The sequence below is a fragment of the Thunnus albacares genome, chromosome 3 (assembly GCF_914725855.1).
Source record: "Thunnus albacares chromosome 3, fThuAlb1.1, whole genome shotgun sequence".
NCBI lineage: Eukaryota > Metazoa > Chordata > Actinopteri > Scombriformes > Scombridae > Thunnus > Thunnus albacares.
This window is the reverse complement of record NC_058108.1, coordinates 36,186,648-36,210,077: the sequence shown is the minus strand read 5'-3', so window position 1 is coordinate 36,210,077 and position 23,430 is coordinate 36,186,648. Positions and strand designations below refer to the sequence as shown.

The window sequence follows — 23,430 nt, the reverse complement described above, 5'->3', positions numbered from 1 at the left end:
CCCTGGTCCAGCGCTCCCATCCAGACAAGTTCAACTGGTTAATTGAATCTATTAATGTGTGGCCAGCTTGTTAGTCGACGTGGCTGTGATTTGATGTGAGCAGCTCGCCACTGTGTGTCCTGAGCTGCCTTTATTAGACTCTGTACAGGCTGGAGTTCAGTGTTAACTGATAACTCGCACACTGAGCATTTTCTTTGTTTAGACCAAGCAGCAACCTCCGGGGCTATGAAACGAAGCCAAGGTGGAAGTGCCAAAAACTGCGGTTCCTTGAACGGCCACTTGAGGCTCCAAAAGTGAGTCAATCCCATAGACTGTATAAAAATATGGACGTAGTTACCGTGACGTCACCCGTTGGTTTCTGAAGAGCGGTTTTGAAGCTCAAAGCGAGCCGCTCCAGCCGTCGCCATCTTAGCAGTACGTGACGCTGCCTAACTCTCAGCCAATCAAAAATGGGCAAAGAGGCGGGCCGAATGGCTGAAACAAGCCACCTAGCGGCTGGCGGACCTGTCACTCAAAGCAGCATGGGGGTCTATGGGGATTGACTCACTTTTGGAGCCTCAAGTGGCCGTTCAAGGAACCGCAGTTTTTGGCACTTCCGCATTGGCTTCATTTTTCAGCCCCAGAGGTTGCTGCTCGATCAATCCCCATAGACACCCATAGACCCCCATAGACCCCCATAGACCCCCACAGACCTCCATAGACCCCCATGTTAAAATGCCCAACTTTACAGCAGAAATAAACATGTTTACAGCCTGGTACAAACAACGGTTTCGGTCTCTGTAGCTAATTTCCTCTTTCATGACAACTGTACGGGGGGTGAATTTTTTTATAACTCACCCGTTTAAATTTTATTAAGCCGTAAAGTTCTGCATAATGAAGGACATGGCTGCTTTGAGTGACAGGTCCGCCAGCCGCTAGGTGGCTTGTTTCAGCCATTCGGCCCGCCTCTTTGCCCATTTTTGATTGGCTGGGAGTTAGGCAGCGTCACGCACTGCCAAGATGGCGACGGCCGGAGCGGCTCACTTTGAGCTTCAAAACCGCTCTTCAGAAACCAACGAGTGACGTCACGGTAACTACGTCCATATTTTTATACAGTCTATAGTTTAGACACACTAGGCGCAGGGCTGCTGAGAGTTAGATAGTGAGGTTTCATTTCTTTTGGTTTCTGTTGGATAAAGATAGTTGCAGCTCATTTGGTTTGAGCAGCAGTGTAATCTGCCTCTTGTGTTTTTGTATTTAACAGTCCTAGTTCCTTGTTGATAAATGTTGTTTATTTTTAACCAACTAAATCTGGTTTTATGTTGCTTCCCTTCCTCCCCCCCGACCAGCCGGGTTGTATCACTTCTCCTCTACATATAAAGTAAAAACATCTGGACTCACCTGACTTCTGTGCGAAAGGAAGCTTCATCCCATCGAGTCGCATCTGCGATCCGGCTGAACAAACCTTCGCAGATCCTCGGGATCAGACCTGCATCTCCCTGAAACAACAAAACAAACATTAAGTTAGACTTCAGCGTGATTCAACTGATTCTATTTACTCTGCATTCACAGCCGACTGAAGATAAGATTGAACGTATGAATGAAAGCTCACGCGGCTCCGCCTGCAGTCGGACTCGTCTCTGTTACCAGATTCAACACTAAACTCCAGATTAACAACAGACAGATCGTGACCTTTGACCCTGCAGCTACAGCTACAGACACTCAGGAGTTTGGGAGGAATTTGGTGAAGGTGGAGGTTACTTTCTATGAATAAAAAGATATGCATGATGGGTGTTTAATGGACAGATTCCAGTGTTTTTAAAGTTAATTTTTCCAAATTTGACGACTTTTAAAGATAATAATAAATAAATGAAGTATGTACAGAATAGAGAAGGCTTTGAAACACCATTTAGACTGTTAATATCTTAAGATTTTACATTATTTTTATATTTATATTATAACTGTGTGTTTCACTGCTGCACGACTAATAAAGTAACGGATTTATTGAATAAGAAAGTTGAAGAATGACGACTTATCGCCTTTAACCGAGTGATTAAAATCCAAATAATCAAAACAATTAGAGAAATAGTGAAAAAGTTCTTTGCTGTCTGACTCATTATCTTTAAACTGGCAACACTCATCATTTAAATCAATCGACCTCGTCCGGATCCTTCGCTGATGACCTCACCGCAGACGGATCGATGGGTCACATCTGTGAAATCTCACCGTGACGTCTCTCTGGACGAGACTGTCAGTCAGGAATGTGAAAAGTTAAAACATGTCTCACTGGATTTCCCATCATGGTGTAGGACTTCCCCGAGCCGGTCTGACCGTAGGCAAACACGCAGGCGTTGTAGCCCTCAAACGCCGCCTTCAGCACGTCGCTGCCCAAATCTTTGAAAACCTGCAAATGAAAAACGAGAGAATAAGAAACTTTTAATAATCAAACTAAGACAGATGAACACTCAGCGAGCATGTTGGAGGCTCTGTGAAGTCCTGAAGGCCAAACATCCTCTTCTGGAGATGCTCTAAAGCACTTCTAGGTGATGTAGACGCAACTATTAAAGGCATTATGGGATGTATGATGTTACTAGGCAACATTACGGAGGCAGCGCAAAGAAGAGATCGATATCATAAGAAATTGGTGTAAAGTTGATCCTCCAGAGAAACTGTCCAGAAGATCTATTCAAGGTTAAAGGTGACTCTGCTGAGAGTTGGGGTTCTGACCCCCAGCAGGGGGCTTCACGAGGCCTTCTTGATTTTAAGGAGTGTAAGAAACTTATTCTCAGCATTTCAGTAATTTCTGTGAATAAAAACAAATAAATAATACTGTTATTTTTACAGTTTATGTTGTTTTTTTATGATATAAACTTAAAAAAAAAGCTCACGAGGATAAAGGCACGGTGTTTTAATTTGTTTGTTCCCCTTTTATATTTTATCTGGTGTTTTATTTATTTGATTGTATTTGATTTTATTTCTTTGACTGTGACCAAAGAGCTAATAGAACAACAGCCAAACATCAGGGAGAAGAAAACACTCTTTAACACCAGTAAGTATGTATGTTAGTTAAAAACTTTTAAAAAATATATATGATACAGACAGAGAATTGTACAAAAAGTTCCTAAAAATATGAGGAAAACTCATCTCTGATGCACTGAAATAATCACAGGAAATAATCTGCTCAAAATTCATCCAAATTGCTCATTTTACACAAACTTCCTGCAATTATAGTGTCATTATTTGGCTTCATTGTCCAGTTTATCAGCTGTTCTGTGCTGTTGTTAGTTTACTGAATGATAGAATAAAAGGTTTCATAAGGGAAACATTTCACTGAGTAAAGCTGCCGTTATGACTTTAACTCAGATTCAAGTGAAGGTGCTTTAATGCTTCTGTTGACATGTGAACCGACGGGTGAGATTGCGAAATCCGGAGACTCGACGGCCGCATGACTCAGTATTGACGCTGCTGTAATGTGATACGTCAACAATCATGTTTGAGTCCTGAGTAAACACTCGAGTCTATCAGCAACAAGCGGCTCTGACCGAGAACAAGAGTTTGACAAATCCTGCGACCTCTGACCCCGAATACAAACTGATTATTACTAGAACCAGAGCAGATTTACAGACCACATTAACCCTTTAATATCCAGCTTCTTACTCAGTTTTTACTCTATTTGATTATTCACTCAGGTCTGGAGCTGCAATGATTAGTCAGGTGATCGATTGAAAATTAATTAGCAACTATTTTGATAACTGAATAAACATTTTAGTAATTTAAGCTTTAATTTAAGCAAAAATAGCAAATATTTGCTGGTTTCAGCTCCTCAAATGTGAAAATTTGATGCCTTTAGATTTATTCATATTACCTCATTTATTCAACAAATAATACAAAATACAAAGATATTCAACTTCGTTTTCATAGAGGACGAAGAAAACGAGCAAATATTCCAGCAATAACCAGCATTTTTCATTTAATAAATGACTTTTATTGACAATTAAATGATTTTTAAAATTGCCAAATAATTTTCTGTTGATTCAGTCATTGATTGACTCAGTTTCTAATTTAGTTTTTAGACAATTTCAAAACTAAATTTAAAGGATGAATGACAATAAAGCTGCAACATGTAGTTGATGAAAAGAAAATTAATCAGCAAATAATTGGTTTTTTTGTCATACATGATAGTAAACTGAATATTCTTGTTTTTTGGATCGTTGGTCGGACAAAACAAGACATTTGAAGACGTCACCTCATTTTTTACTAATTTTTAAATTTTAAAAGAAAAAACAATTAACCAGTTAATCCAGAAAATACTCATTAGTTACAGATTTCTGGCAGCAGCAACCTCAAATGAAGTTAAAGTCAAACTTTTTGACTCTTTAGGAACATTTTTGTGAATGAAACTCGCCTTACATGGACATTTTAGGGGCATCAATGATGCTAATGATGGAATATTCAGCTCCTCATCATCAGGATGAAACCAGAGATTTACAGCAGGTTTGTCCACTTAATGCTACAGTCAGAGTTACTGTAATTACAACTGTACAACTGACAGCATTCACGTCAACATCAGAGTCATAATTACAGCTGGCTCACCGATATATCTGAGCTAGCAGCTAAAAACACAGAAGTGCCTGAAAACCAAACAAACATGGACGCCTCACGTCAGCTACGGTCCATCGTTCAATGTAAATAAACCCAACATTTGTTATTTATTTGTTACATTTGTCATACAACCTTCCTGAGTTTTCAGAGCTCACAAGTCCTTTATGTGGGTAGGGTTGGGTTGGGTTGGGTTGGGTTGGGTAGGGTTGGGTAGGGTAGGGTAGGGTAGGGTTGGGTTGGGTTGGGTTGGGTAATGTTGGGTAGGGTTGGGTAGGGTAGGGTAGGGTAGGGTAGGGTAGGGTTGTGTAGGGTTGGGTAGGGTTGGGTAGGGTTGGGTAGGGTAGGGTAGGGTAGGGTAGGGTTGGGTAGGGTAGGGTAGGGTTGGGTAGGGTAGGGTTGTGTAGGGTTGGGTAGGGTTGGGTAGGGTAGGGTAGGGTAGGGTAGGGTTGTGTAGGGTAGGGTAGGGTAGGGTAGGGTAGGATAGGGTAGGGTTGTGTAGGGTTGGGTAGGGTAGGGTAGGGTTGTGTAGGGTAGGGTAGGGTAGGGTAGGGTAGGGTAGGGTAGGGTTGTGTAGGGTAGGGTAGGGTAGGGTAGGGTAGGGTAGGGTTGTGTAGGGTAGGGTTGGGTAGGGTAGGGTAGGGTAGGGTAGGGTAGGGTAGGGTAGGGTTGTGTAGGGTAGGGTAGGGTAGGGTAGGGTAGGGTAGGGTTGGGTAGGGTTGGGTTGGGTTGGGTTGGGTAGGGTTGGGTAGGGTAGGGTAGGGTAGGGTAGGGTAGGGTAGGGTAGGGTAGGGTTAGAATCTCTCTGATCTTTCCTCTACATCTGAGAAAGTATGAAAGCAGCATAAGAGAGTTTGTTCAATTAGACTCGAAACACTCAAAAGAAAAAACCTGACAGAAGAAAGATCAGAGAGACTGAGGAGAGGAACGTCTTGAGGCTCGTTTACCTTCTCCTGAGAGACGAAGCTGGAGCTCTTACAGTCCGAAGAGTCGTAGGAAAAGTCGTACGTGAAGGTCTTCGTTCGATCTCTCATCGAATCCCCTGCGATGCCGTCAGGGATCTTTAGAAATCAGAAGACAAAAACACAATGACGCAAGTTCAACTTCAAGGTGTTGAGGTCATTTTTTAAGCTGAATAAAACTCATCAGAGCGGGAAATAAGAACTTTACCTTCAGGTTGGTGATGGAGGTTTTGGTTCCTTCCATCTTGATGATGCATTTTGCAGTCAAGTCTTTCTCTCTGTAGAAGAAGAAAACACATTTTAATTAAAGACATCTTTCTAATTAACAGTTAAAAAACTGTATTTCTGCTAAGTGTTTGACAGTTAAGTCAATCTTATTTTATTTTTTTCCCAGAAAATGATCCCGTCATCAGTAAAGAAAGTAAAGAAAATGATCAAGTTCAAAGTACAAAAAAGGGGTTTACACACCAAAATCAGTTTAATTATTCAGTTTATTTTGTTTTCTTAATCAAATTTGAGCACAAGGGGAAAAATTTCACAGACTTTTCGGCTTCTTCAGTGTAAAATCGACTTATCAGCCAACAAAACAAGACGTGGTTTAGTAATCGGACTGGAAACTGAGACACATTAACCTTTTGAACCTCAGGATTTGTTTGCTCAGTTCTCACAGCAGAGTCTCTACATGTATTACATGTCATGTATTTACACAACAGGTTAGACTACTCAGAGATCATCAATTGATGTGTCAAAAAAACGTTTTACTGATTTTTAAATAGTTTGTCTGTATGAATGTCTGCATGTCAACAACACGTGTGAATATGGATGATAGAGGAGATTCAGTGTTTCAGGACAAATAGAAACATGTTGTTGGGACTTTATGAGTCTTAGTTCTGGCAAATAAAGTCCTGATAATGTAAAATGTAAAATATAATTGTTTTATTATTTTTCTTTATCTCCATTTGTAATAAACATGTTTTGAGTTTTGACACTATGGATTCTAAGCTGATATGTGTTTACATTTTGGCAAACTGCAGGGCTGCGTATCATACACTTAAAGCGATACCAGTACCAATACCAGTACACTTAAAGCGATACCAGTACCAATACCAGTCCACTTAAAGCGATACCAGCACCAATACCAGTCCACTTAAAGCGATACCAGTACCAATACCAGTCCACTTAAAGCGATACCAGTACCAATACCAGTACACTTAAAGTGATACCAGCACCAATACCAGTAAACTTTAAGTCATACCAGTACTCTCGTCTCTCTACGCCGCGGAGACGCCTCACAGATTTACTGTCAACATGTTGTCAGTACGTTAGCTGAAGGCTACATGCTGCATTAGCTACTACCACTTCCTGTTTGCACTGTAACCATAGAAACAGACAACTACCACCTGAAGTACTTTCAAAACAAACAGATTATTCTGCAAAATCACTTTTCATATTTATGTCTGATAAAAACGCAGCCGACATGAGAAGCTGTGTTGTTTGCATAACCTGATGTGTGATTTTCCAAATATCAAATAATAATATAATATCTAATTATAAATATTAGAACAAGGTTTTCTAGTTATTATGATTTAAAAAAAAAAAAAAAGCCTCCAAAATTGTGAATAATAATTTGTAATGTTTACTAAAATTTAATAAGAATTACATGAAACTCTGACTGTTCAGTGATGATTTGTATCTTTTTTCCATTTTGAACGATCTTTATTTTCCACACTGACATAAATAAAATCCACATGACTGAACCTGTTTGTTGAGTCGTTTATTATCTTCCGTATCCACCCAAGTTTGTTCTCTGGCTGAACAACATCCTCCATGTTTCATCATCAGCGGTGTGTTTATGGGACATAAAGGTGTGTGTGTGTGTGTGTGTGTGTGTGTGTGTGTGTGTGTGTGTGTGTGTGTGTGTGTGTGTGTTACTTCAGAGCGGCACAATAACTTCAATAGATTATGTAATAAAGCTGCTTGTTCTCATAATGAGTGTCATATAATGGAGGATCAAGTTAACGCAGACACAAGAACCTGTTCAGGAAATGCGTTAAAGGTCACAACGCATACAATACATTATCAATTTATATATGTCAACTAATTTATTGATTAACTCATTAACGGTTTGGTCTATAAATAAAATAAAAATGGTGAAAAATGTCTAAAATCCCAAGATGACGTCTTCAAATGTCTTGTTTTATCCACAACACAAAGATATTCAGTTTACTGTCATAAAGACTAAAGAAACCAGAAAATATTCACATTTAAGAAGCTGCAATCAGAGAATTTGGACCCAAAGCGATTAACTAATTATCAAAATAGTTTAACTAATCAATTAATCGACTAATCGCTGCAGCTCTACTTCTATCACAACAGTACAAACATACAGAGAAAAGAGAACCAGCTGAACTATAAAAAGAAACTGTTTCACTGTTTTTTAAAAAACAACATGAGGAAGTTTAATGTTTCAGTGCTATAAACAGTTAGTTTCACTCCTGCTGCTGTGAAATAACCTTCACTGGTCACCCAGCTGCACCTGCTCTGCCTCTCTGGAGACAAAACAGCTGGAAACATGTTGTCAGTCATGTTTTAAATCACTGAGTGAATGAATACTTTCTATTTCAAGCCACCAAAACCACAAAAACTGAACAGAAACTCATTTACGATATAAATAACCTTTGAAGCATTGGCGGTTGGTGGAAAAGAAAAGAAAGATTAAAGAAAAGTTCTGAAAAATTAATCCACATGTACGTAGCAGAACTCTTCTTCTTTTCTACCAAGTCTATCATCTCAAGACCCCTCAGATTTATCTTGTGACCCTCACAAACCAGTTCAAACCAGCTCCTCCTCCAGCAGTTACAAGAATAACATGCCGCTTATGCACCGACTCATCAGTAATGTACTTGTGCTAAATGTATTTTATATATCAGTCACAGATAAATCTGATTAATCCTTAATGAAGCTTTCAGACAGCACAGAGCGCGTTAATTAGGTTTTATGTTTTTTTGATTATGGAGAAAAACATTTACAATCACATTATATAATAGTCTTATGTTATATAAAACAGAAAAACAAAGATTTCAAGAAATTATATTAAATGTGAGGAATGCAACAATATTTTTGAAAGGGGATTTTTGAATAAATATGGCTCAAACAAACAGAAGTGTTTTGCAAAAAGTTGAGATATTTCCATTTTTATATGTTCTGGGTCACATTAGGAGAAGTCAGGCTAAATGAAAAAACGTGTTTAAGGTGTTTTTAAAGCTCTCAAATTTAAAAACTGGTCAAATTTGACCCTGAACGGTATGTAAGGGTTAAAGTAAACGTAGCTTTACTTTAATAGGATTTTAAATGCAAGACTTCTACTTGTAATGGAGTATTTTTACATTATGTTATTAATATTTTTTACTCCAGTAAAGGATGTGAATACTTCCTCCACCTCTGTCAGAGACTATTAATGACATTTAACCCCATTTAAACAGACTAGCAGCGGCTACAGTTAGTGTCCCAGAATAAAGACATTACACCTGTCTGAAACATGGTGGTCAGCATTAAACAGTTAGTTATTGTCCTTAACTCACCGCCTGTTCATGGGCCTGAGCCGGACAGCCACCCGGACCGATGCCATCGCACATCCCGCTGTTGTCCGTCCGGTCCGGTCAGTCGCTTTATAGCAGCCAGTTAGCTCCGCCGGCTAACCAGCTAGCATGAGCCGCAACGGCGGGATAAAGAGGGCAAAAGTCGCTCAGATAACCGGCCGACTGCTCACGAAAGGTACAAAGACACAGATAATGAGCGGGAGACGGAGAGGGAGAGGGTTGCCGCCGGGAACAGGTGTTATCGTAGGCCGGTGACACCGTGTCTCTGCCCAGGTGTGGACCGGCTCTCTGTCATGGTCAGCGTTAGAAGACGTTAGCCTGTTAGCTCGTTTTCATAGAGAGGCAAACTAACTGGGAGCATCAGCTGATACAAACATTACATCTGTACGGAGGCCCGGAGGAGACAAAACTCTGTGAGCGACAGTGGAAAAATATGTAAAAAATATTACAACTGTACGGAGGTGCAGAAGAGACAAAACTCTGGACAGGTTGGAGGGAAATTGGGACATGGAAAAACATGGCAAAAACATTATTTGAAATCTTTTTATACATTTTTTTTTAAGTTTAACAAACACAATCTAATTCGTACAGGAATATAATAGGAAATAAATAAATAGCACATATAGATGAAACAATCAGCCATTGCCTGCCAGGGATAAGCAAGCGAATCAGAGTCTCTTATGCATTTTAGTTGTACATATGTACAGTAGTAATAAACTTTATTTATATAGTTTAGCACTTTTCAAAAACATAAAAACACAACAGATCCTAAATCTAAAACAACAATTAGAAAAAATCAATCACTAAAAGCAATAAAAATCTGTTTTAAACTGTGTGGAATGTAACTAATTAGGCCACATTTACACTAGTACTGTGATTAAGTACAGATTTGAGGTACTTGTACTTCTCCACACGATGCTACTTTATACTTTTATTCCACTATAAGTCACTTCAAGCGCAGGGAGCCAGAAGCCTTTTTATGCATTTTCTAAATGTATTTATTTTATTTGATCTTGATTGATATTGATATTACAATCAGCCATTGTCTTCCAGGGATAAGCAAGCAAATCAGAGTCTCTGTAAGAAAGAATGCAAAGGTTTTCAGAATTTGTCTAATTTATGATTGAGATGATGGGTCAGTTGCTATCTATGATATCCACATGTTGACGGTAGGGACATGCAGGATGGACCATCGCAGCAAAATACATTTTTTAGCTATAAAAAAAAAGAATTGCAACAGAGATTGGTCATCCGTGTCAAAAAAGACTTTCCAAAATATGATTTAACAGATAAAACAAAAAAGAAACATTTCTGGATGTGATTTTTATGCATTTTTCAATCATAGAATACGGTAATAATCAACATTATTTATGTAGTTTAGCACTATTAAAAAACATAAAAACACAACAGATGAAACAAAACAAACTGTTTTGCCTTGTGCAGGCTCTGGCCCTAACCAACGACTGTGTGTAGTCTATTATTTAGTTGTTATGTTTCGTTATGCGGCCTGTAGTTCTCCTCCGGACCTGCTGGTGGCGCTGCAGCACAATGCTCCTTAATGCCGCGGCGGTGTGTTTCCTGTTGTATATGAGCGGTGTGAGTGCAGAAGAGGTGAGTTTTGTGTTTAAGTAGCACTTCTTTTACATATAAATCCGTTATTTAACGGGACCACCGGGGCCGGTATTGAACGTTGAAAGCATTAGGTTAATTTAAAACGCCGCGGTGTTTCTCCGCTGATGTAAAAAAGAATAAGTTAGCTTGGTAGCTAACTGCTAAGCTAACGTTTTGAATGAACGTATGATCAGCGTAGGCTAACGTTAGCTTACAGGCAGGAACATGTTTCACCGAAAACATAAAAACACTACTTGAAGACTTTAAGTTGTCTCCAACTATTAACAGCTTTGTGTTATTTGTTGTTAACGTCAGATAGCGATGGTAAAAGTACTCAGATCCTTTACTGAAGTAATACTAATACAGCAATGTAAAACTACTCCATTACAAGTAAAATCCTGCATGACTACAATAAAAGTACATAAGTATTATGAGCTTGATGTAGTTAAAGTATTGCAGTATAAGTACATAAGTATTATGAGCTTGATGTAGTTAAAGTATTGCAGTAAAAGTACATAAGTATTATGAGCTTGATGTAGTTAAAGTATTGCAGTAAAAGTACATAAGTATTATGAGCTTGATGTAGTTAAAGTATTGCAGTAAAAGTAGTGGTTTGGTCCCTCTGACTGATATATTATTATATATGACATCATTAGATTATTAATAGTGAAGCATCAGTGTTAGAGCAGCATGTTACTGTTGTAGCTGCTGGAGGTGGAGCTAGTTTACACTACTTTATATACAGTTAGCTAGTTTAGTCCAGTGGTTCCCAACCTAGGGGTCGGGCCCCTCCAAAGGGTCAGCAGATAAATCTGAGGGGTCATGAGATGATTAATGGGAGAGGAAAGAAGAAAAAACAAAGTTCTGATACACAAATCTGTTTTCAGATTTTGGACTTTTTCTCTAATCTCTGATTTTTGCTGAAATATTGGATCATTTGAACATTTATTGAAATGAAAGCATGTGAGAAGTTTAGAGGGAAAAATCACTATTTGGTGGAGCTGTTAACAACTCATAGACATGTGAAATGTGACCCTGACTACACACTGCTTTTTGTAAGACGTCAAAAGCCAAAAAGGTTGGAAACCACTGGTTTCATCTTTAACAATGTGTTGTATTTTAAAAGCTTGTTATATTATCCATTGTGTCAAATCTTCATCTGAAAAGCAACTAAAGCTGTCAAATAAATGTAGTGGAGTAGAAAGTACAATATTTCCCTCTGAAATGTAGAAAGTAGCATCACATGGAAATACTCAAGTAAAGTACCTGTTCATGTACATTCATGTTTCAAAATCTGTGATTACTATTCATAGTGACTGGTAAACTTAATTAGCCCTGGTTGATTAAAGTCAGCACTGTAATTTACATGAGATAATGGATGAATAAATGAAGCCGTGAATAATGAACCTCAGTAGATACAGACGTTTGGGTGGAGAAGGAGGATCTGGTTTACAACGGGGTTGTGTCACTGATGGAAAGACAGGAGTGACGAGGACGGACAGGATTAGGAATGAATATATTAGAGTAGCAGCTCAGGTTGGACGGGTTGGAGACAAAGAGATAGAGATGCTGGTTATACTGGGAGAAAGATGCTGAAGATGGAGCTGGCAGGCTAAGAGGAAGGCCAAAGAGGAGGTTTACGGACACGTTGAGGGAAGACTTGCAGGTCGTCGGCGTGACGGATGATCCGTTGCGACGACGCCTAACGATGATGTTAAATCTCTCCTCAGACTCCACCATGGATATCCGACCAAACCACACCATCTACATCAACAATATCAATGACAAAGTCAAGAAAGAAGGTGAGTTTATTCACTATTCATGAATAAACAGTTATTCTCATTATTGATTAATCTGTGGATTATTTTTGTGACTAATCAATTATTTGTTTAGTGTATAAAACAGTGACTCCTTGTCTGAACAGCAGTTCAAACCCACAAAAAACATTAAGTTTAGAGTAGAGCTGCAACGATAAGTCGATTAATCAATTAGTTGCCAACTATTTTCTCAATCGATTAATTATTTTTAGTCATTTTTGAGAAAAAAAAAGTCCAAATTCTCTGATTCCAGCTTCTTAAATGTGAATATTTTCTGGTTTCTTTAGTCTTTATGACAGTAAACTGAATATCTTAGACATTTGAGGAAACACTGATCCACATTTTATGGATCAAACAACTAATCGTTTAATTGAAAAGATGGATCAACAGATTAATTGATAAAAAATGATTATTAGTTGCAGCTCTAAATGGAGACTTTGTCTCTAAATGACCTCAATCATATCTTTTTACATGTCTTGTTACTTATTGGAGGACACGTACACAGATACCAGTATATCTGTAATGGGGGGAAAAAAATGATTATTAATAATTATACTGATGTTTTTCAAGTCTGCAACAAATATCAGCCGTCAGACCAAAGTGTTGGACAGATAAACAGACTGTCATCACTGTAATTAATGAAATATTTAGAATATAAAAGTGTCCTGGTGTAATCGTGGCGGTCAGACGTGACGTTAGCGTGTCGGTGTTGAACTCTGTCTTGCTTCTCGTCTCTCCCGCAGAGCTGAAGCGTTCGCTCTACGCTCTCTTCTCTCAGTTCGGCCAGATCGTCGAGATCGTGGCGATGAAGACCATGAAGATGAGGGGCCAGGCCTTTGTCGTCTTCAAAGAGCTCGCCGCCGCCACCAACGCGCTGAGGCAACTGCAAGGCTTCCCCTTCTACAACAAGCCCATGGTAAACGGGGGGGGGGGGGGAAACGAGCCGTCCTCATTGGTCAATCAGCAGTGTAACGAGAGATGACGTCTCCTCTCAGAAGCTTTAATTTAACTGGTGTTGGGTTGTTTTCCAGAGGATACAGTACGCAAAGACCGACTCCGAGGTCATCGCCAAGGTGAAGGGCACGTACGGCGACAAGGAGAAGAAAAAGAAGGAGAAGAAGAAAGCTCAAGAGCCGGCGGCTAACCTGACAAAGAAACCAGCAGCGGTGAGTGACGCGTCTGTCAACAGCATCGAGTTTAGATTCACAACGTTAAAGATTCTGTCAGAACTGACTTTTAATACCAAAATAGGTGCAACAATCACAATGTTTACTGTAAAAAAAAGTCTCAGTTTGCTGCCCAACTGTTCCACGTTATGTACAATAAGCTTCAGGGTATTTAAGTTTGTCAACGTATTATTCTCTCGAGTTGATTAGTTGCCATTGAACGCCATTTTCCACATTGAGATAATTAAAAAGGCATGTCTTGCTAGGGCCTTTAGTTAGGACACAAGGGACACTGTAGTGTGCAACTCCTTTCTGTTACTGTTGCCTGACACAGTACATGCAACAAGTTACAGTACAGGGCTGTTGAAATAAGCAATCAGTGGAGTAATAGTTCTTGTGCAGCCTAATGATGTAAACAGCCAGTCCGTTTATGCGTGCCCTTAAAGACCAACAGATCACATCATGCAGTTTTGCTAACAAGTACATCGGTAGAACATGATCAACCTGAGACTTATAGGAATACAAAAACCCATTGCTGACTCAAAAAAACTGCCCTTCAAACAACCATAAAGCAGGTAGATGTGAGCTCATTAACTAGCGTCTGACAGTTTATTTCTCGATTAATTGATCTATTAAACATCAGAAAACAGTGAAAAGTGTCTCAGTATCTCTGGTCCTGAGTGACCACATGTGATCGGATCTCATTTCCCCGCTCTATATGCAGATAAACACGGACATCATTTCTGTTTTCAAAAGACCAAATTCGTTCGTTATTCGTCCAAAGCTGTGATTAACTTGTTTGATAAAAATGATTCAGGATGTATGCAGCGATCTCCCCGCAGCTGCATGTGCATTTACGCGAAAGATGCAGCAGATTAACTTAATCTCCGACACGCTGACAGAATCTGATGTTAATGAATGTTCTGTGTTCTTCTTCACATCCAACAGATCAGCTGTTAAACACACAGTCCAGGTTCATACAGTCAAACTGTTTGGAGTAAAGCAGCCGTCCTGATAAATCCTGAGTTCATTATGTTTAGCAGCTAGCAAAACTAAACACTGTAGTTATCAACTTGACAGCACAGAGGAAACTATCCAGCAACGTTTAGCTCCTGAAATCTGTTTTTAGACAGACAAGCGAAAAGTTAATGGTTTGTTTTCTATTCTAACTGTGGTTTTGAGGAGGGAAACCGCTTAGAGGAACGAGAAAAACAGGAAGAAACGGGAGGTGGATTATGTTTTTAATTCACATGAAACACAAAATAATTTATTTATCCTGTTATCAGACAAGTTGAACAGCTTCGGACGGAGGGTCCTGTGTCTAGTCTGCTGGAAAATAGAGGACGTCAGTTGAGTAGGTGGTCCTTCAATGTGGCCCAGGATGCATTGCGTTTACACTACTGAAATAATGTGGCCACGTGTGGCCCAGACCACCTCCCAATGTGGTCTGAGTGATCGGATCTCAATCCGTCCTCAATGCATCTTGGGTGCGTTTACACCTGTACTTAGAGACGGATGTTAATACCAGGTGTAAACGGGGCCTCTGAGCACAAGGTGGCGTCATTAAATATCTTATTTCGTCCAATAAATGTTTCACATAACGTCAGACCAAGAAAAGCAGAACATTCTCACATTTAAGAACCTGAAACTGTTAAATCCTTTGAGTTATTGCTTTAAAAAATGACCTAAATGATTACTTGATGATCTAAATAGTTGCAGATTAATTTTCTGATGATCAACTAATTGACTCTTCGTTTGAGCTTTAGTCTCATCTATCAACTTTAAAACATGAAGCCGTTCTAGGAAACTGTCCTCTGCACATCTTAAAACATTCTCATATGTCTGCAAATAACACAAAGAGGAAACATGATATAAGATGGTGATTAAAGAAACATTTATTTTTAATATTTTCCTTCCAGGCAGCCATTTGTTTCTGTTTCATTTCAGCGTTTTATTAAACTTTCACAGTCTCATCACAGTCACAGAGATTAAAAAGCGTCAGATAGAAGCTCATTTCAACACCAAATTCAAAGCAGATTCAGCTTTTTTATGCAAAAACAATGTTTTCTTTCTGATATTTGGAATCATTAACTTTACACATTACTGTCACTTAGCGCTGAGAGTGATGTGTGTAATAAAAGCGGAGAAAACAAGAAAGAGGGGTTTTTGTCGTTTTTATTGGGCTTTGAAAGTAAATATCCCAGCATGCAGCAGGAGGAGGATGTGATTGGTTACATCGTTGCAGAACACATCAGGAGAACATTAGAGAGCAGTCAGACTGAAAACAAAGCTGTGACACAGACTTAAAGACTCTGGAAACGTGGCTTGAAATCATAAAAATTCATATATGATATCAGAGTTGAGTGTCTCATTAAGCATCCGCAAAAATCTGAATGAAAATAAACATTCATAACTATTAGAAAACTGAGCTCAAAAACAGCTCATCTGGCTGCTCAAAGCATTTCTCAGGACTGTGTGGGCTAACTAGCAAAACAGGTGCTAAACAGCCAAATCTGTTTTTCTTTAACTATACCTCCTGGAGTATGATGCTAATCGTTTTAGCATTCTCCATTCATATACATGAAATAGTTAGCATTAGCTTAAACGTTTTGCTATTAACTACCATATCTATCAAATGGACCCTACTTGGTTGAAAGCTTGAATAATCCACTAACTAACAAACTAGGTTAGACCACCTGAAACTGTTTTTATTTATCTATACCTCCTGGAGTATGATGCTAATCGTTTTAGCATTCACCATTCACTTACATGAAACGGTTAGCATTAGCTTTTCTAGTCAAAACTTTTGAGCATATTATCAATTACCCCAGTGGTTTACTAGTTATCTTGACTAATCGGCTAACTAGCAGACTAGAGTAGACCACACATATCTGTTTTTATTGAACTATACCTCCCAGACTACGAAGCTAAGTGTTTTAGCATCTTTCATTCACTTACATGAAACGGTTAGCATTAGCTTTTCTATTCAAAACTTTTGAGCTTATTATCAATTACCCCAGTGATCTACTGGTTATCTTGACTAATCGGCTAACTAGCAAAACAGGTTAGACCACCTGAAACTGTGTTTTTATTTAATTATACCTCCCCGAGTATGATGCTAATCGTTTTAGCGTTCTCCATTCACTTACATTAAACAGTTAGCATTAGCTTTTCTATTCAAAACCTTTGAGCTTATTATCAATTACGCCAGTGGTTTACTAGTTATCTTGACTAATCGGCTAACTAGCAGACTAGAGTAGACCACACATATCTGTTTTTATTGAACTATACCTCCCAGACTACAAAGCTAAGTGTTTTAGCATCTTTCATTCACTTACATGAAACAGTTAGCATTAGCGTTGCTATGCTACACTTTTGAGCTACTTATCCACTCAGTGATTAATACAGATTTGGATGGTGAACCCAAGCCCGCTAGTTAGCTTAACACAGTAACGTTCAAACCATATCAGGCTAATTTGAATTCTCATTCTAGCTAAAAGCAAAGAAAAGTGCACTGCATTGTTTTCTCATGAGTTTGGTCGGATAGCCACGTCAATCTTCTTTGTCTTAAATATGATTGGGCAGGTATTTATTACGTAATAAATTCCCTAGTTTAGCCCCGCCCAACTGCAACCCAGTAACGAGGGAAGGGAGAGAAACTTTCTAAAGAACTCCATAGGCTATGTCAAAGGCTGTGTTCTCATAGTTTTTAGGTGTTTACTATATGCACATTAGATCTCAAATTACATGATTAATAGCCAATCATGGATTTGCCTTTCCAGGGGCTTTAATATGTTCACCATCATTACGTCAAGTCTGAACAGATAAAATGCGTTTCCATGGAGATTAATTGTAATTTCTGACTGTGTTGCTCGTTTCAAGGTTTCAAGTTCTTCATGACGTGTGCAGGTCTGCTGCTGTCTGAAAGCATTAACTGCAAACATCATTTTCACATTAAATCCTCAGCTGATGATCTTCACATAGTGGATGGAGAAAAAGCAACCTTTATGTCAAGTTTAGCAAATTATAATTAACAAATACAATTGATTAAACCTATACGCTTATTAAAACCTATGTACATTATCAAACTTCATTACTACTGTCTACAACAACTTGAACAACAAAAATTAACAAAGCAAATGTCATCAAAGTTAAATATGATACATATCCAGACTCTCAAAGTCCACTTGAGGCTCCTTGTGGACTTGATGAATCCTGGATCTGAACAGCCCCTCACAGACATCAGTATTCAGGCCCGGTCTCTTCTTCATCTGCACGTAGTCTGATGTGTTTCCAGCAGGAAATGTGTCGGCGAAGGACGTGAACATCCGTAGGAGCAGTCAGAGATAAAGCTGCATCTCCTCTGAAATAATTTCCTGATCAGAGGCTGTCAGGAGTGTAACTGAGGTTAAAATGTGTAGTGAGCCAACGAAGGAGAGACAAGGTCTGAATTCAGATGTCTGGACTTCACCGCGGTCGTCCAGCTCCAGTAACTCCAGACCTTCAGTATTATATCATTTACCACAAATCATGAGCACTTTGTATTTCTGCTTGAAAACCAAGTTATAACTTTTCAGATTTGCTCCTTTCTGATTGTTTTAAAGCTATAATATGTAATTATTCCACATTAAAATGTCTAAAAACAACTAGACCTGTGTTATATATGTTGTTGAGTTGTGTACTTACATTATCCCAAATGTTTCCAACAAGTTTCAAACTCAGAGAAATCTGTAATTTAATCAAAGTAACGGACCGTTTCATTTGGTCGCCTGTCGATGGCGTCATACCTCCTCTACCAAAGAGTAAACACGCACAAGATGCATACGGCGGCGCTGTGTTTGTCCGCTACAATGGCGTCTACCAAAGAGTAACTTACACACATACAAGATAATACATCGGCGTTGTAGTTGTTCCACACAAACTGTTATAAATTGACTTTTATTCACTTTTAAGCCACATTTTCATGATAAATTTAGGTTGTTTTTAACTATATCTTTTAGCCGGAAGAAGGATTTTAGTCATTGGACGTCTGGATCTTAAGTTATCAGAGAAATAAACTGGACAAACGTTAGCAGCAGCTCGGCTAACAGCCCCTCCAGGAAGTCCGGTGGTCACCGAACATCGTCGGAGAAATATTGATTTTTTTTTTTTTTTAGACGAAACAGAATAGAAGGTGGAAAAAGGAAGCTCAGACATAAAATATTTACCTGTTCTGTGTTTTTATTAAACTTCTGCTACCAGAGTGGAAGCAAACTGAAAATGTCAGTTTGACATTTTGGTTGTTGTTGTTGTTTTTGATCAAATTTTCATTGTTTCTTTCTTGTTTTTGTTTCCAGGGATCGGCTGCACCTGTGCACTCACCTGCAGTACAGGTAAGACTGCTGATGGTTTAGTTACTGTAGCGTCTCATCTGTTTATTCTCAGGACATTAAAAGTGAATGTAGATGATGGTTTGGCTGTTTGTGTAATGTTTATATACTTAACTACTTTATTGTGCCATGTTGGGAGGAAAAATATAAGTTCAATAAGATGATAAAACATGTAGACAATCAATAAAATATTGCTCTTTAGTGCCATCTAGTGGCAGTGGTATGAAACTGTAACAACGTTGACAAATTGGCATTTTCTCCTCTACTGATAAAGGATCAGTCTGGTGATTTTCTATATTTTTCTTTTTGTCATCAAATCTCATATTTGGATCAAAACCAACAATGAACTGATCTACTAACAAGTCTTGTGTGTGTATCAAAGCCTGATATATCTTATTCCTCCATTGTTTTCCAGAAACTATTATAAACATGTCAGTGAGTCACACCGAACTACTCTCCAGAGACTGAAAACCTGATCACTGTTATTAGTCTTTGGAGCCGTTTCTAAACAAACAGGTTTTCAGTCTCTGGAGAGTAGTTCTGTGTAAGGCTTGAATATGTACTGAGAAACTTACAATGTAGTACAAAGTCCAGAGGTTGTGATATGTAGCACAACAAGCTAGCAAAGCTGTAAACAGAACCACATTCCCATACATGCTCAGTAGCGTCTGCTGTACACAGAACTACTCTCCAGAGACTGAAAACATGATGCTGTTATTAGTCTTTGGAGCTGTTTCTAAACAAACTAATGTGACCAAACTCTTGATAATGAAGGAACATGTGCAGCGGTGTGACTCACTGATGTCTTTTTAATAGTTTTTGGACGACAACGGAGGAATAAGATACATCAGGCTTTGATACACACACAATACTTGTTAGTAGATCAGTTCATTGTTGGTTTGGATCCAAACAGGAGATTTGTTGACAAGAAGAAAAATATAGAAAATCACCAGAATAATCCTTTAAAATAATAACAATAATGGGAAATTATATGAAAATCAAAAAACTATTAAAAACACATCAGTGAGTCTCACCACTGCACTGGGTGACATGTTCCTTCAGAGAGTAGTTCTGTGTAAAGTAGACGCCACTGAGCATGTGCAGGAACGCTGTTCTGTTTAAAGCTTTGTTAGCTTGTTGTGCTACATATCACAAACCTCTGGACTTTGTACTGAAGTTCTTTGAGAAATTTACACCTCCATCTTTTTAAATGCTGCGCTCATGTCCGCTCATGTGTGCAGAGACGACACAGTGTGCAGGAACTTTCCCAGTAAACACACAGAATCGGGTTGTTTCTCGCTCTTTAGCAGCTGGAAGTGGGCAGACGAAGAATCAGCATTTTATTTTGTGCAAAGAGAGAGTAGAAAATACTGAATGCACCTTTACAAATTCATTTTGTTGTTGTTTGCTAGCATTAATAAAGTAAAAATAGAGTTTTACCCTTTAACATCATCTGTTTTTAGTTCCTCTGAGCTTTTATTTCTAACTCATTTGGTGCTTCTGTTAACTGATTATTGATCGTGATCTCTGTTGTCTTCTCAGGTGCCGGATAACCCGCCAAACTACATCCTGTTCCTCAGTAACCTGCCGGAGGAGACCAACGAAATGATGCTCTCCATGCTGTTCAACCAGTGAGTTCTGAGTTCACTGTCAGGACTTTTAAAAGAGTTTTATTTCTTTTACTTTGGTGCCACCGTTATGCACTGCGCTGTGAGAGTGGAAGTGAAGGCGTGTTTGTGTTAATCACGGCGGACAGATCGGGGTCATCTGTGGAGTCGCTCGTCAAACCGGCAGGAAGAGAGTCGTGAAGTGTGAGAGGCTGCTGGTTTCACAAGTGTATTTCCTTCAGAATTTGGACTTTTTTTCTTGAAAACTACTCAAAACTATTAATCAATTACTAAAATAGTTGGTGATTAATTGAAAGAGGACATATTTTTCCCTTTTCCTAGTTTAATACTCTCATTTTCAACAAACATTTGCATATTTTTATTGACAAAAAGCATCTAGTTACAGCTGTACAAGCCATGGATGCAGCTTCTCTGTCTCGCTCAGCCCGCTCAGTGTCCCTCTCCTCTGATTGGCTGACTGATTTCCGAGTGACGCACGACCCAAATATTAAATTTACAATAATTTAAAAACACACAAAACCTGCAAATCTGCACATTTGAGAAGCTGGAACCAGCAAATATTTGGCATTTTTACTTAAAAAATTACTAAAACTATTATTCGATTATCAAAATAGTTGCAGATTAATTCTCTGTTTAGTGACAAATGGATTAATTGATTTATCGTGATGATGTTTTTTTTTGTCCTCGGCAGGTTTCCTGGCTTCAAAGAGGTGCGGCTCGTCCCTGGGAAACACGACATCGCCTTTGTGGAGTTTGAAAGCGACACGCAGGCGGGCGTGGCTAAAGACGCGCTGCAGGGCTTCAGAATCACAGCGACCTGCGCCATGAAGATCACCTACGCCAAGAAGTAGTCCCCTCCCCAGGGGTCTGATCACTGGACACAAAGAGACTCTGAGTGGGGGAGGGGTGTGTGGGGGGGGGTCGCTCCCTGGATTTCCGTTGTGTTCCCAGGTTCTTCTGATTTTTGTAAATCTGCTGAGCATTCTTGATATATTTTTTATTTGGATTTTTTTTGGATAAATTCTGTGATGTCATTCATCAGGTTGAGAGAAAAAAATCTCCTGACCTGCATCTTTTTTTTGTAAAATAAAAAAGAAATAAAAGGTTTTTACATAACTGTTGCCTCTTCAGGAACATGTGATGTGTTTTTAATCAGGCTAAATACCAATTAAACCTCTGATATTAATATTAAGATAATGAAATAATACCACATGTAATAATTAGGGCTGTAGTCTGCTGGTCGACTGATCGATTAGTTGGTCGATATGCTCTCGTCCGACTAAATTCTCATTGGTCGAATAATCTCTGTGTTATTTTCATAAGGAGAAAAGTGCTACATCAACAGCTTTCCAGGATTAATCCAATATTTCCTGCGGCGGGAGGGACAGACTAACAAATTACCTGTGAAAACAACGGGGGTGTATTCAAAACACCCCCGTTGTTTTCACAACTTTGAACTCGCCCAACCTGATGGAGCCTGCTGGGTCTAACTGTACTCAACGGTTACTGAACGTTTACTGAATCTGTGTTTCTCCATAATGACACAACGAGAAGTCCCGCCAGATCAAAAAAAACCCCACAATATTTGAAATCGACAGCGTTTGGGAGTCTCTGAGCAGCGCTGTTCCGGTACGTGAGTCAACCTCTGTCGTTGCCTGGGAAACCACTGGTCGCGTGGCTTCGTTAAGGAGTATGTTTGCGTAGCGAGCGGGAAAGAGCGAGGGACAGAGAAGTGACGGTGGATACGAGCAGAGCAGAGGAAAAGGTTAGTAATAAGTTGTCAATCTGGCAGTAAATGAACAGCACAGACTAAGTGTGTCAGTTAATAAATGCTAAAAAGTCACGCCTGTTGTTTCCCCAAATGCTGGAAAAGTAAAGGAGGTTAGCTCCAAAGTTAGCAACAATGGGTTAGCATAACCTGAAGACACGAAACAGAAATACAGAACAGAGAAATGTGTGGCCAAAGTGACGACCATAATGTTGCTTTTTTATTAGTGATTATTAAGAGTTTTATTTAAAGGATGAGTCTGGTGTTAATCTCTTCTAAATCTCAGGAAAAGTCCAAAACCATGAGTCTCTCAGCTCCAAGCCTGTTAGTTCCTACTGAACACTTAAATCTTTAAAAACAGCTCAGAGATATATAATTTAACTTTTAAAAAGGCTCAGTAATTTCCTAAAACAGTCACTGTAGTTTTTAGCAAACATCCATATGTTTTCTGTTTGACCGGGTGGCATCAGACTGAGTAAAGAAACGCAGACGTCCATCTCCCCGGTAACGTTCCCCTTCCAGCTCCTCCTGGAGGATCTCAAGATGTTCCTAGGCCAGAAGATATATATGTTGTCCCTCCAGCGTGTTCTGGGTCTGCCATGGGGTTTCCTACCTGTTGTATATGCCTGAAACGCCTAACGAGGCATCATAACCAGGTGCCCAAACCACCTCAGTTGGCTCATTTCGATGTGAAGGAGCAGCAGCTGTACTCCAAGCTCCCCCCGGATGTCTGAGCTCCTTATCTCTAAAGCTGAGCCCAGACGTCCTCCAGAGGAAACTCATTTCAGTAGCTTGTATCTTCAATCTCATTGTTTCAGTCGCTACCCAGAGCTCGAGGGTTGGAATGTAAACCGGCTGGTAAATAGTCCAGTACAACGTCTGCATCGCTGCTGATGCTGCACCGATCTGCCTGTCAACCTCACACTAGATAG

At 39.3% G+C, this 23,430-nt stretch overlaps 2 protein-coding genes across 8 annotated transcripts in view; one reads left to right on the top strand and one right to left on the bottom strand.

The window, feature by feature from the left end:
• Positions 1 to 9,632, bottom strand: part of kif16ba (kinesin family member 16Ba) — a 32,364-nt gene extending 22,732 nt beyond the window's left edge. For 2 of the 7 annotated variants that reach the window (XM_044342251.1, XM_044342261.1), the window contains exons 1-5: positions 9,122 to 9,632; positions 5,749 to 5,818; positions 5,526 to 5,639; positions 2,267 to 2,383; positions 1,381 to 1,478 (exon numbers count right to left, since the gene is read on the bottom strand). In XM_044342251.1, the coding sequence (XP_044198186.1) occupies positions 1,381 to 1,478; positions 2,267 to 2,383; positions 5,526 to 5,639; positions 5,749 to 5,818; positions 9,122 to 9,168 (446 nt within the window). In that variant the 5' untranslated portion in view covers positions 9,169 to 9,632. The remainder of the gene's footprint in view (positions 1 to 1,380; positions 1,479 to 2,266; positions 2,384 to 5,525; positions 5,640 to 5,748; positions 5,819 to 9,121) is intronic. The other 5 variants (XM_044342269.1, XM_044342276.1, XM_044342287.1 and 2 more) reach the window with 3 other exon arrangements.
• A 1,013-nt stretch (positions 9,633 to 10,645) lies between these two features.
• Positions 10,646 to 21,860, top strand: snrpb2 (small nuclear ribonucleoprotein polypeptide B2). Its single transcript, XM_044342996.1, has 7 exons — positions 10,646 to 10,750; positions 12,481 to 12,552; positions 13,311 to 13,483; positions 13,599 to 13,733; positions 19,070 to 19,105; positions 20,645 to 20,733; positions 21,422 to 21,860. The coding sequence occupies exons 2-7, from the start codon at positions 12,489 to 12,491 to the stop codon at positions 21,579 to 21,581; spliced, it is 657 nt and encodes a 218-aa protein (XP_044198931.1). The 5' UTR covers positions 10,646 to 10,750; positions 12,481 to 12,488; the 3' UTR covers positions 21,582 to 21,860.
• The last annotated feature ends 1,570 nt before the right edge of the window (positions 21,861 to 23,430 follow it).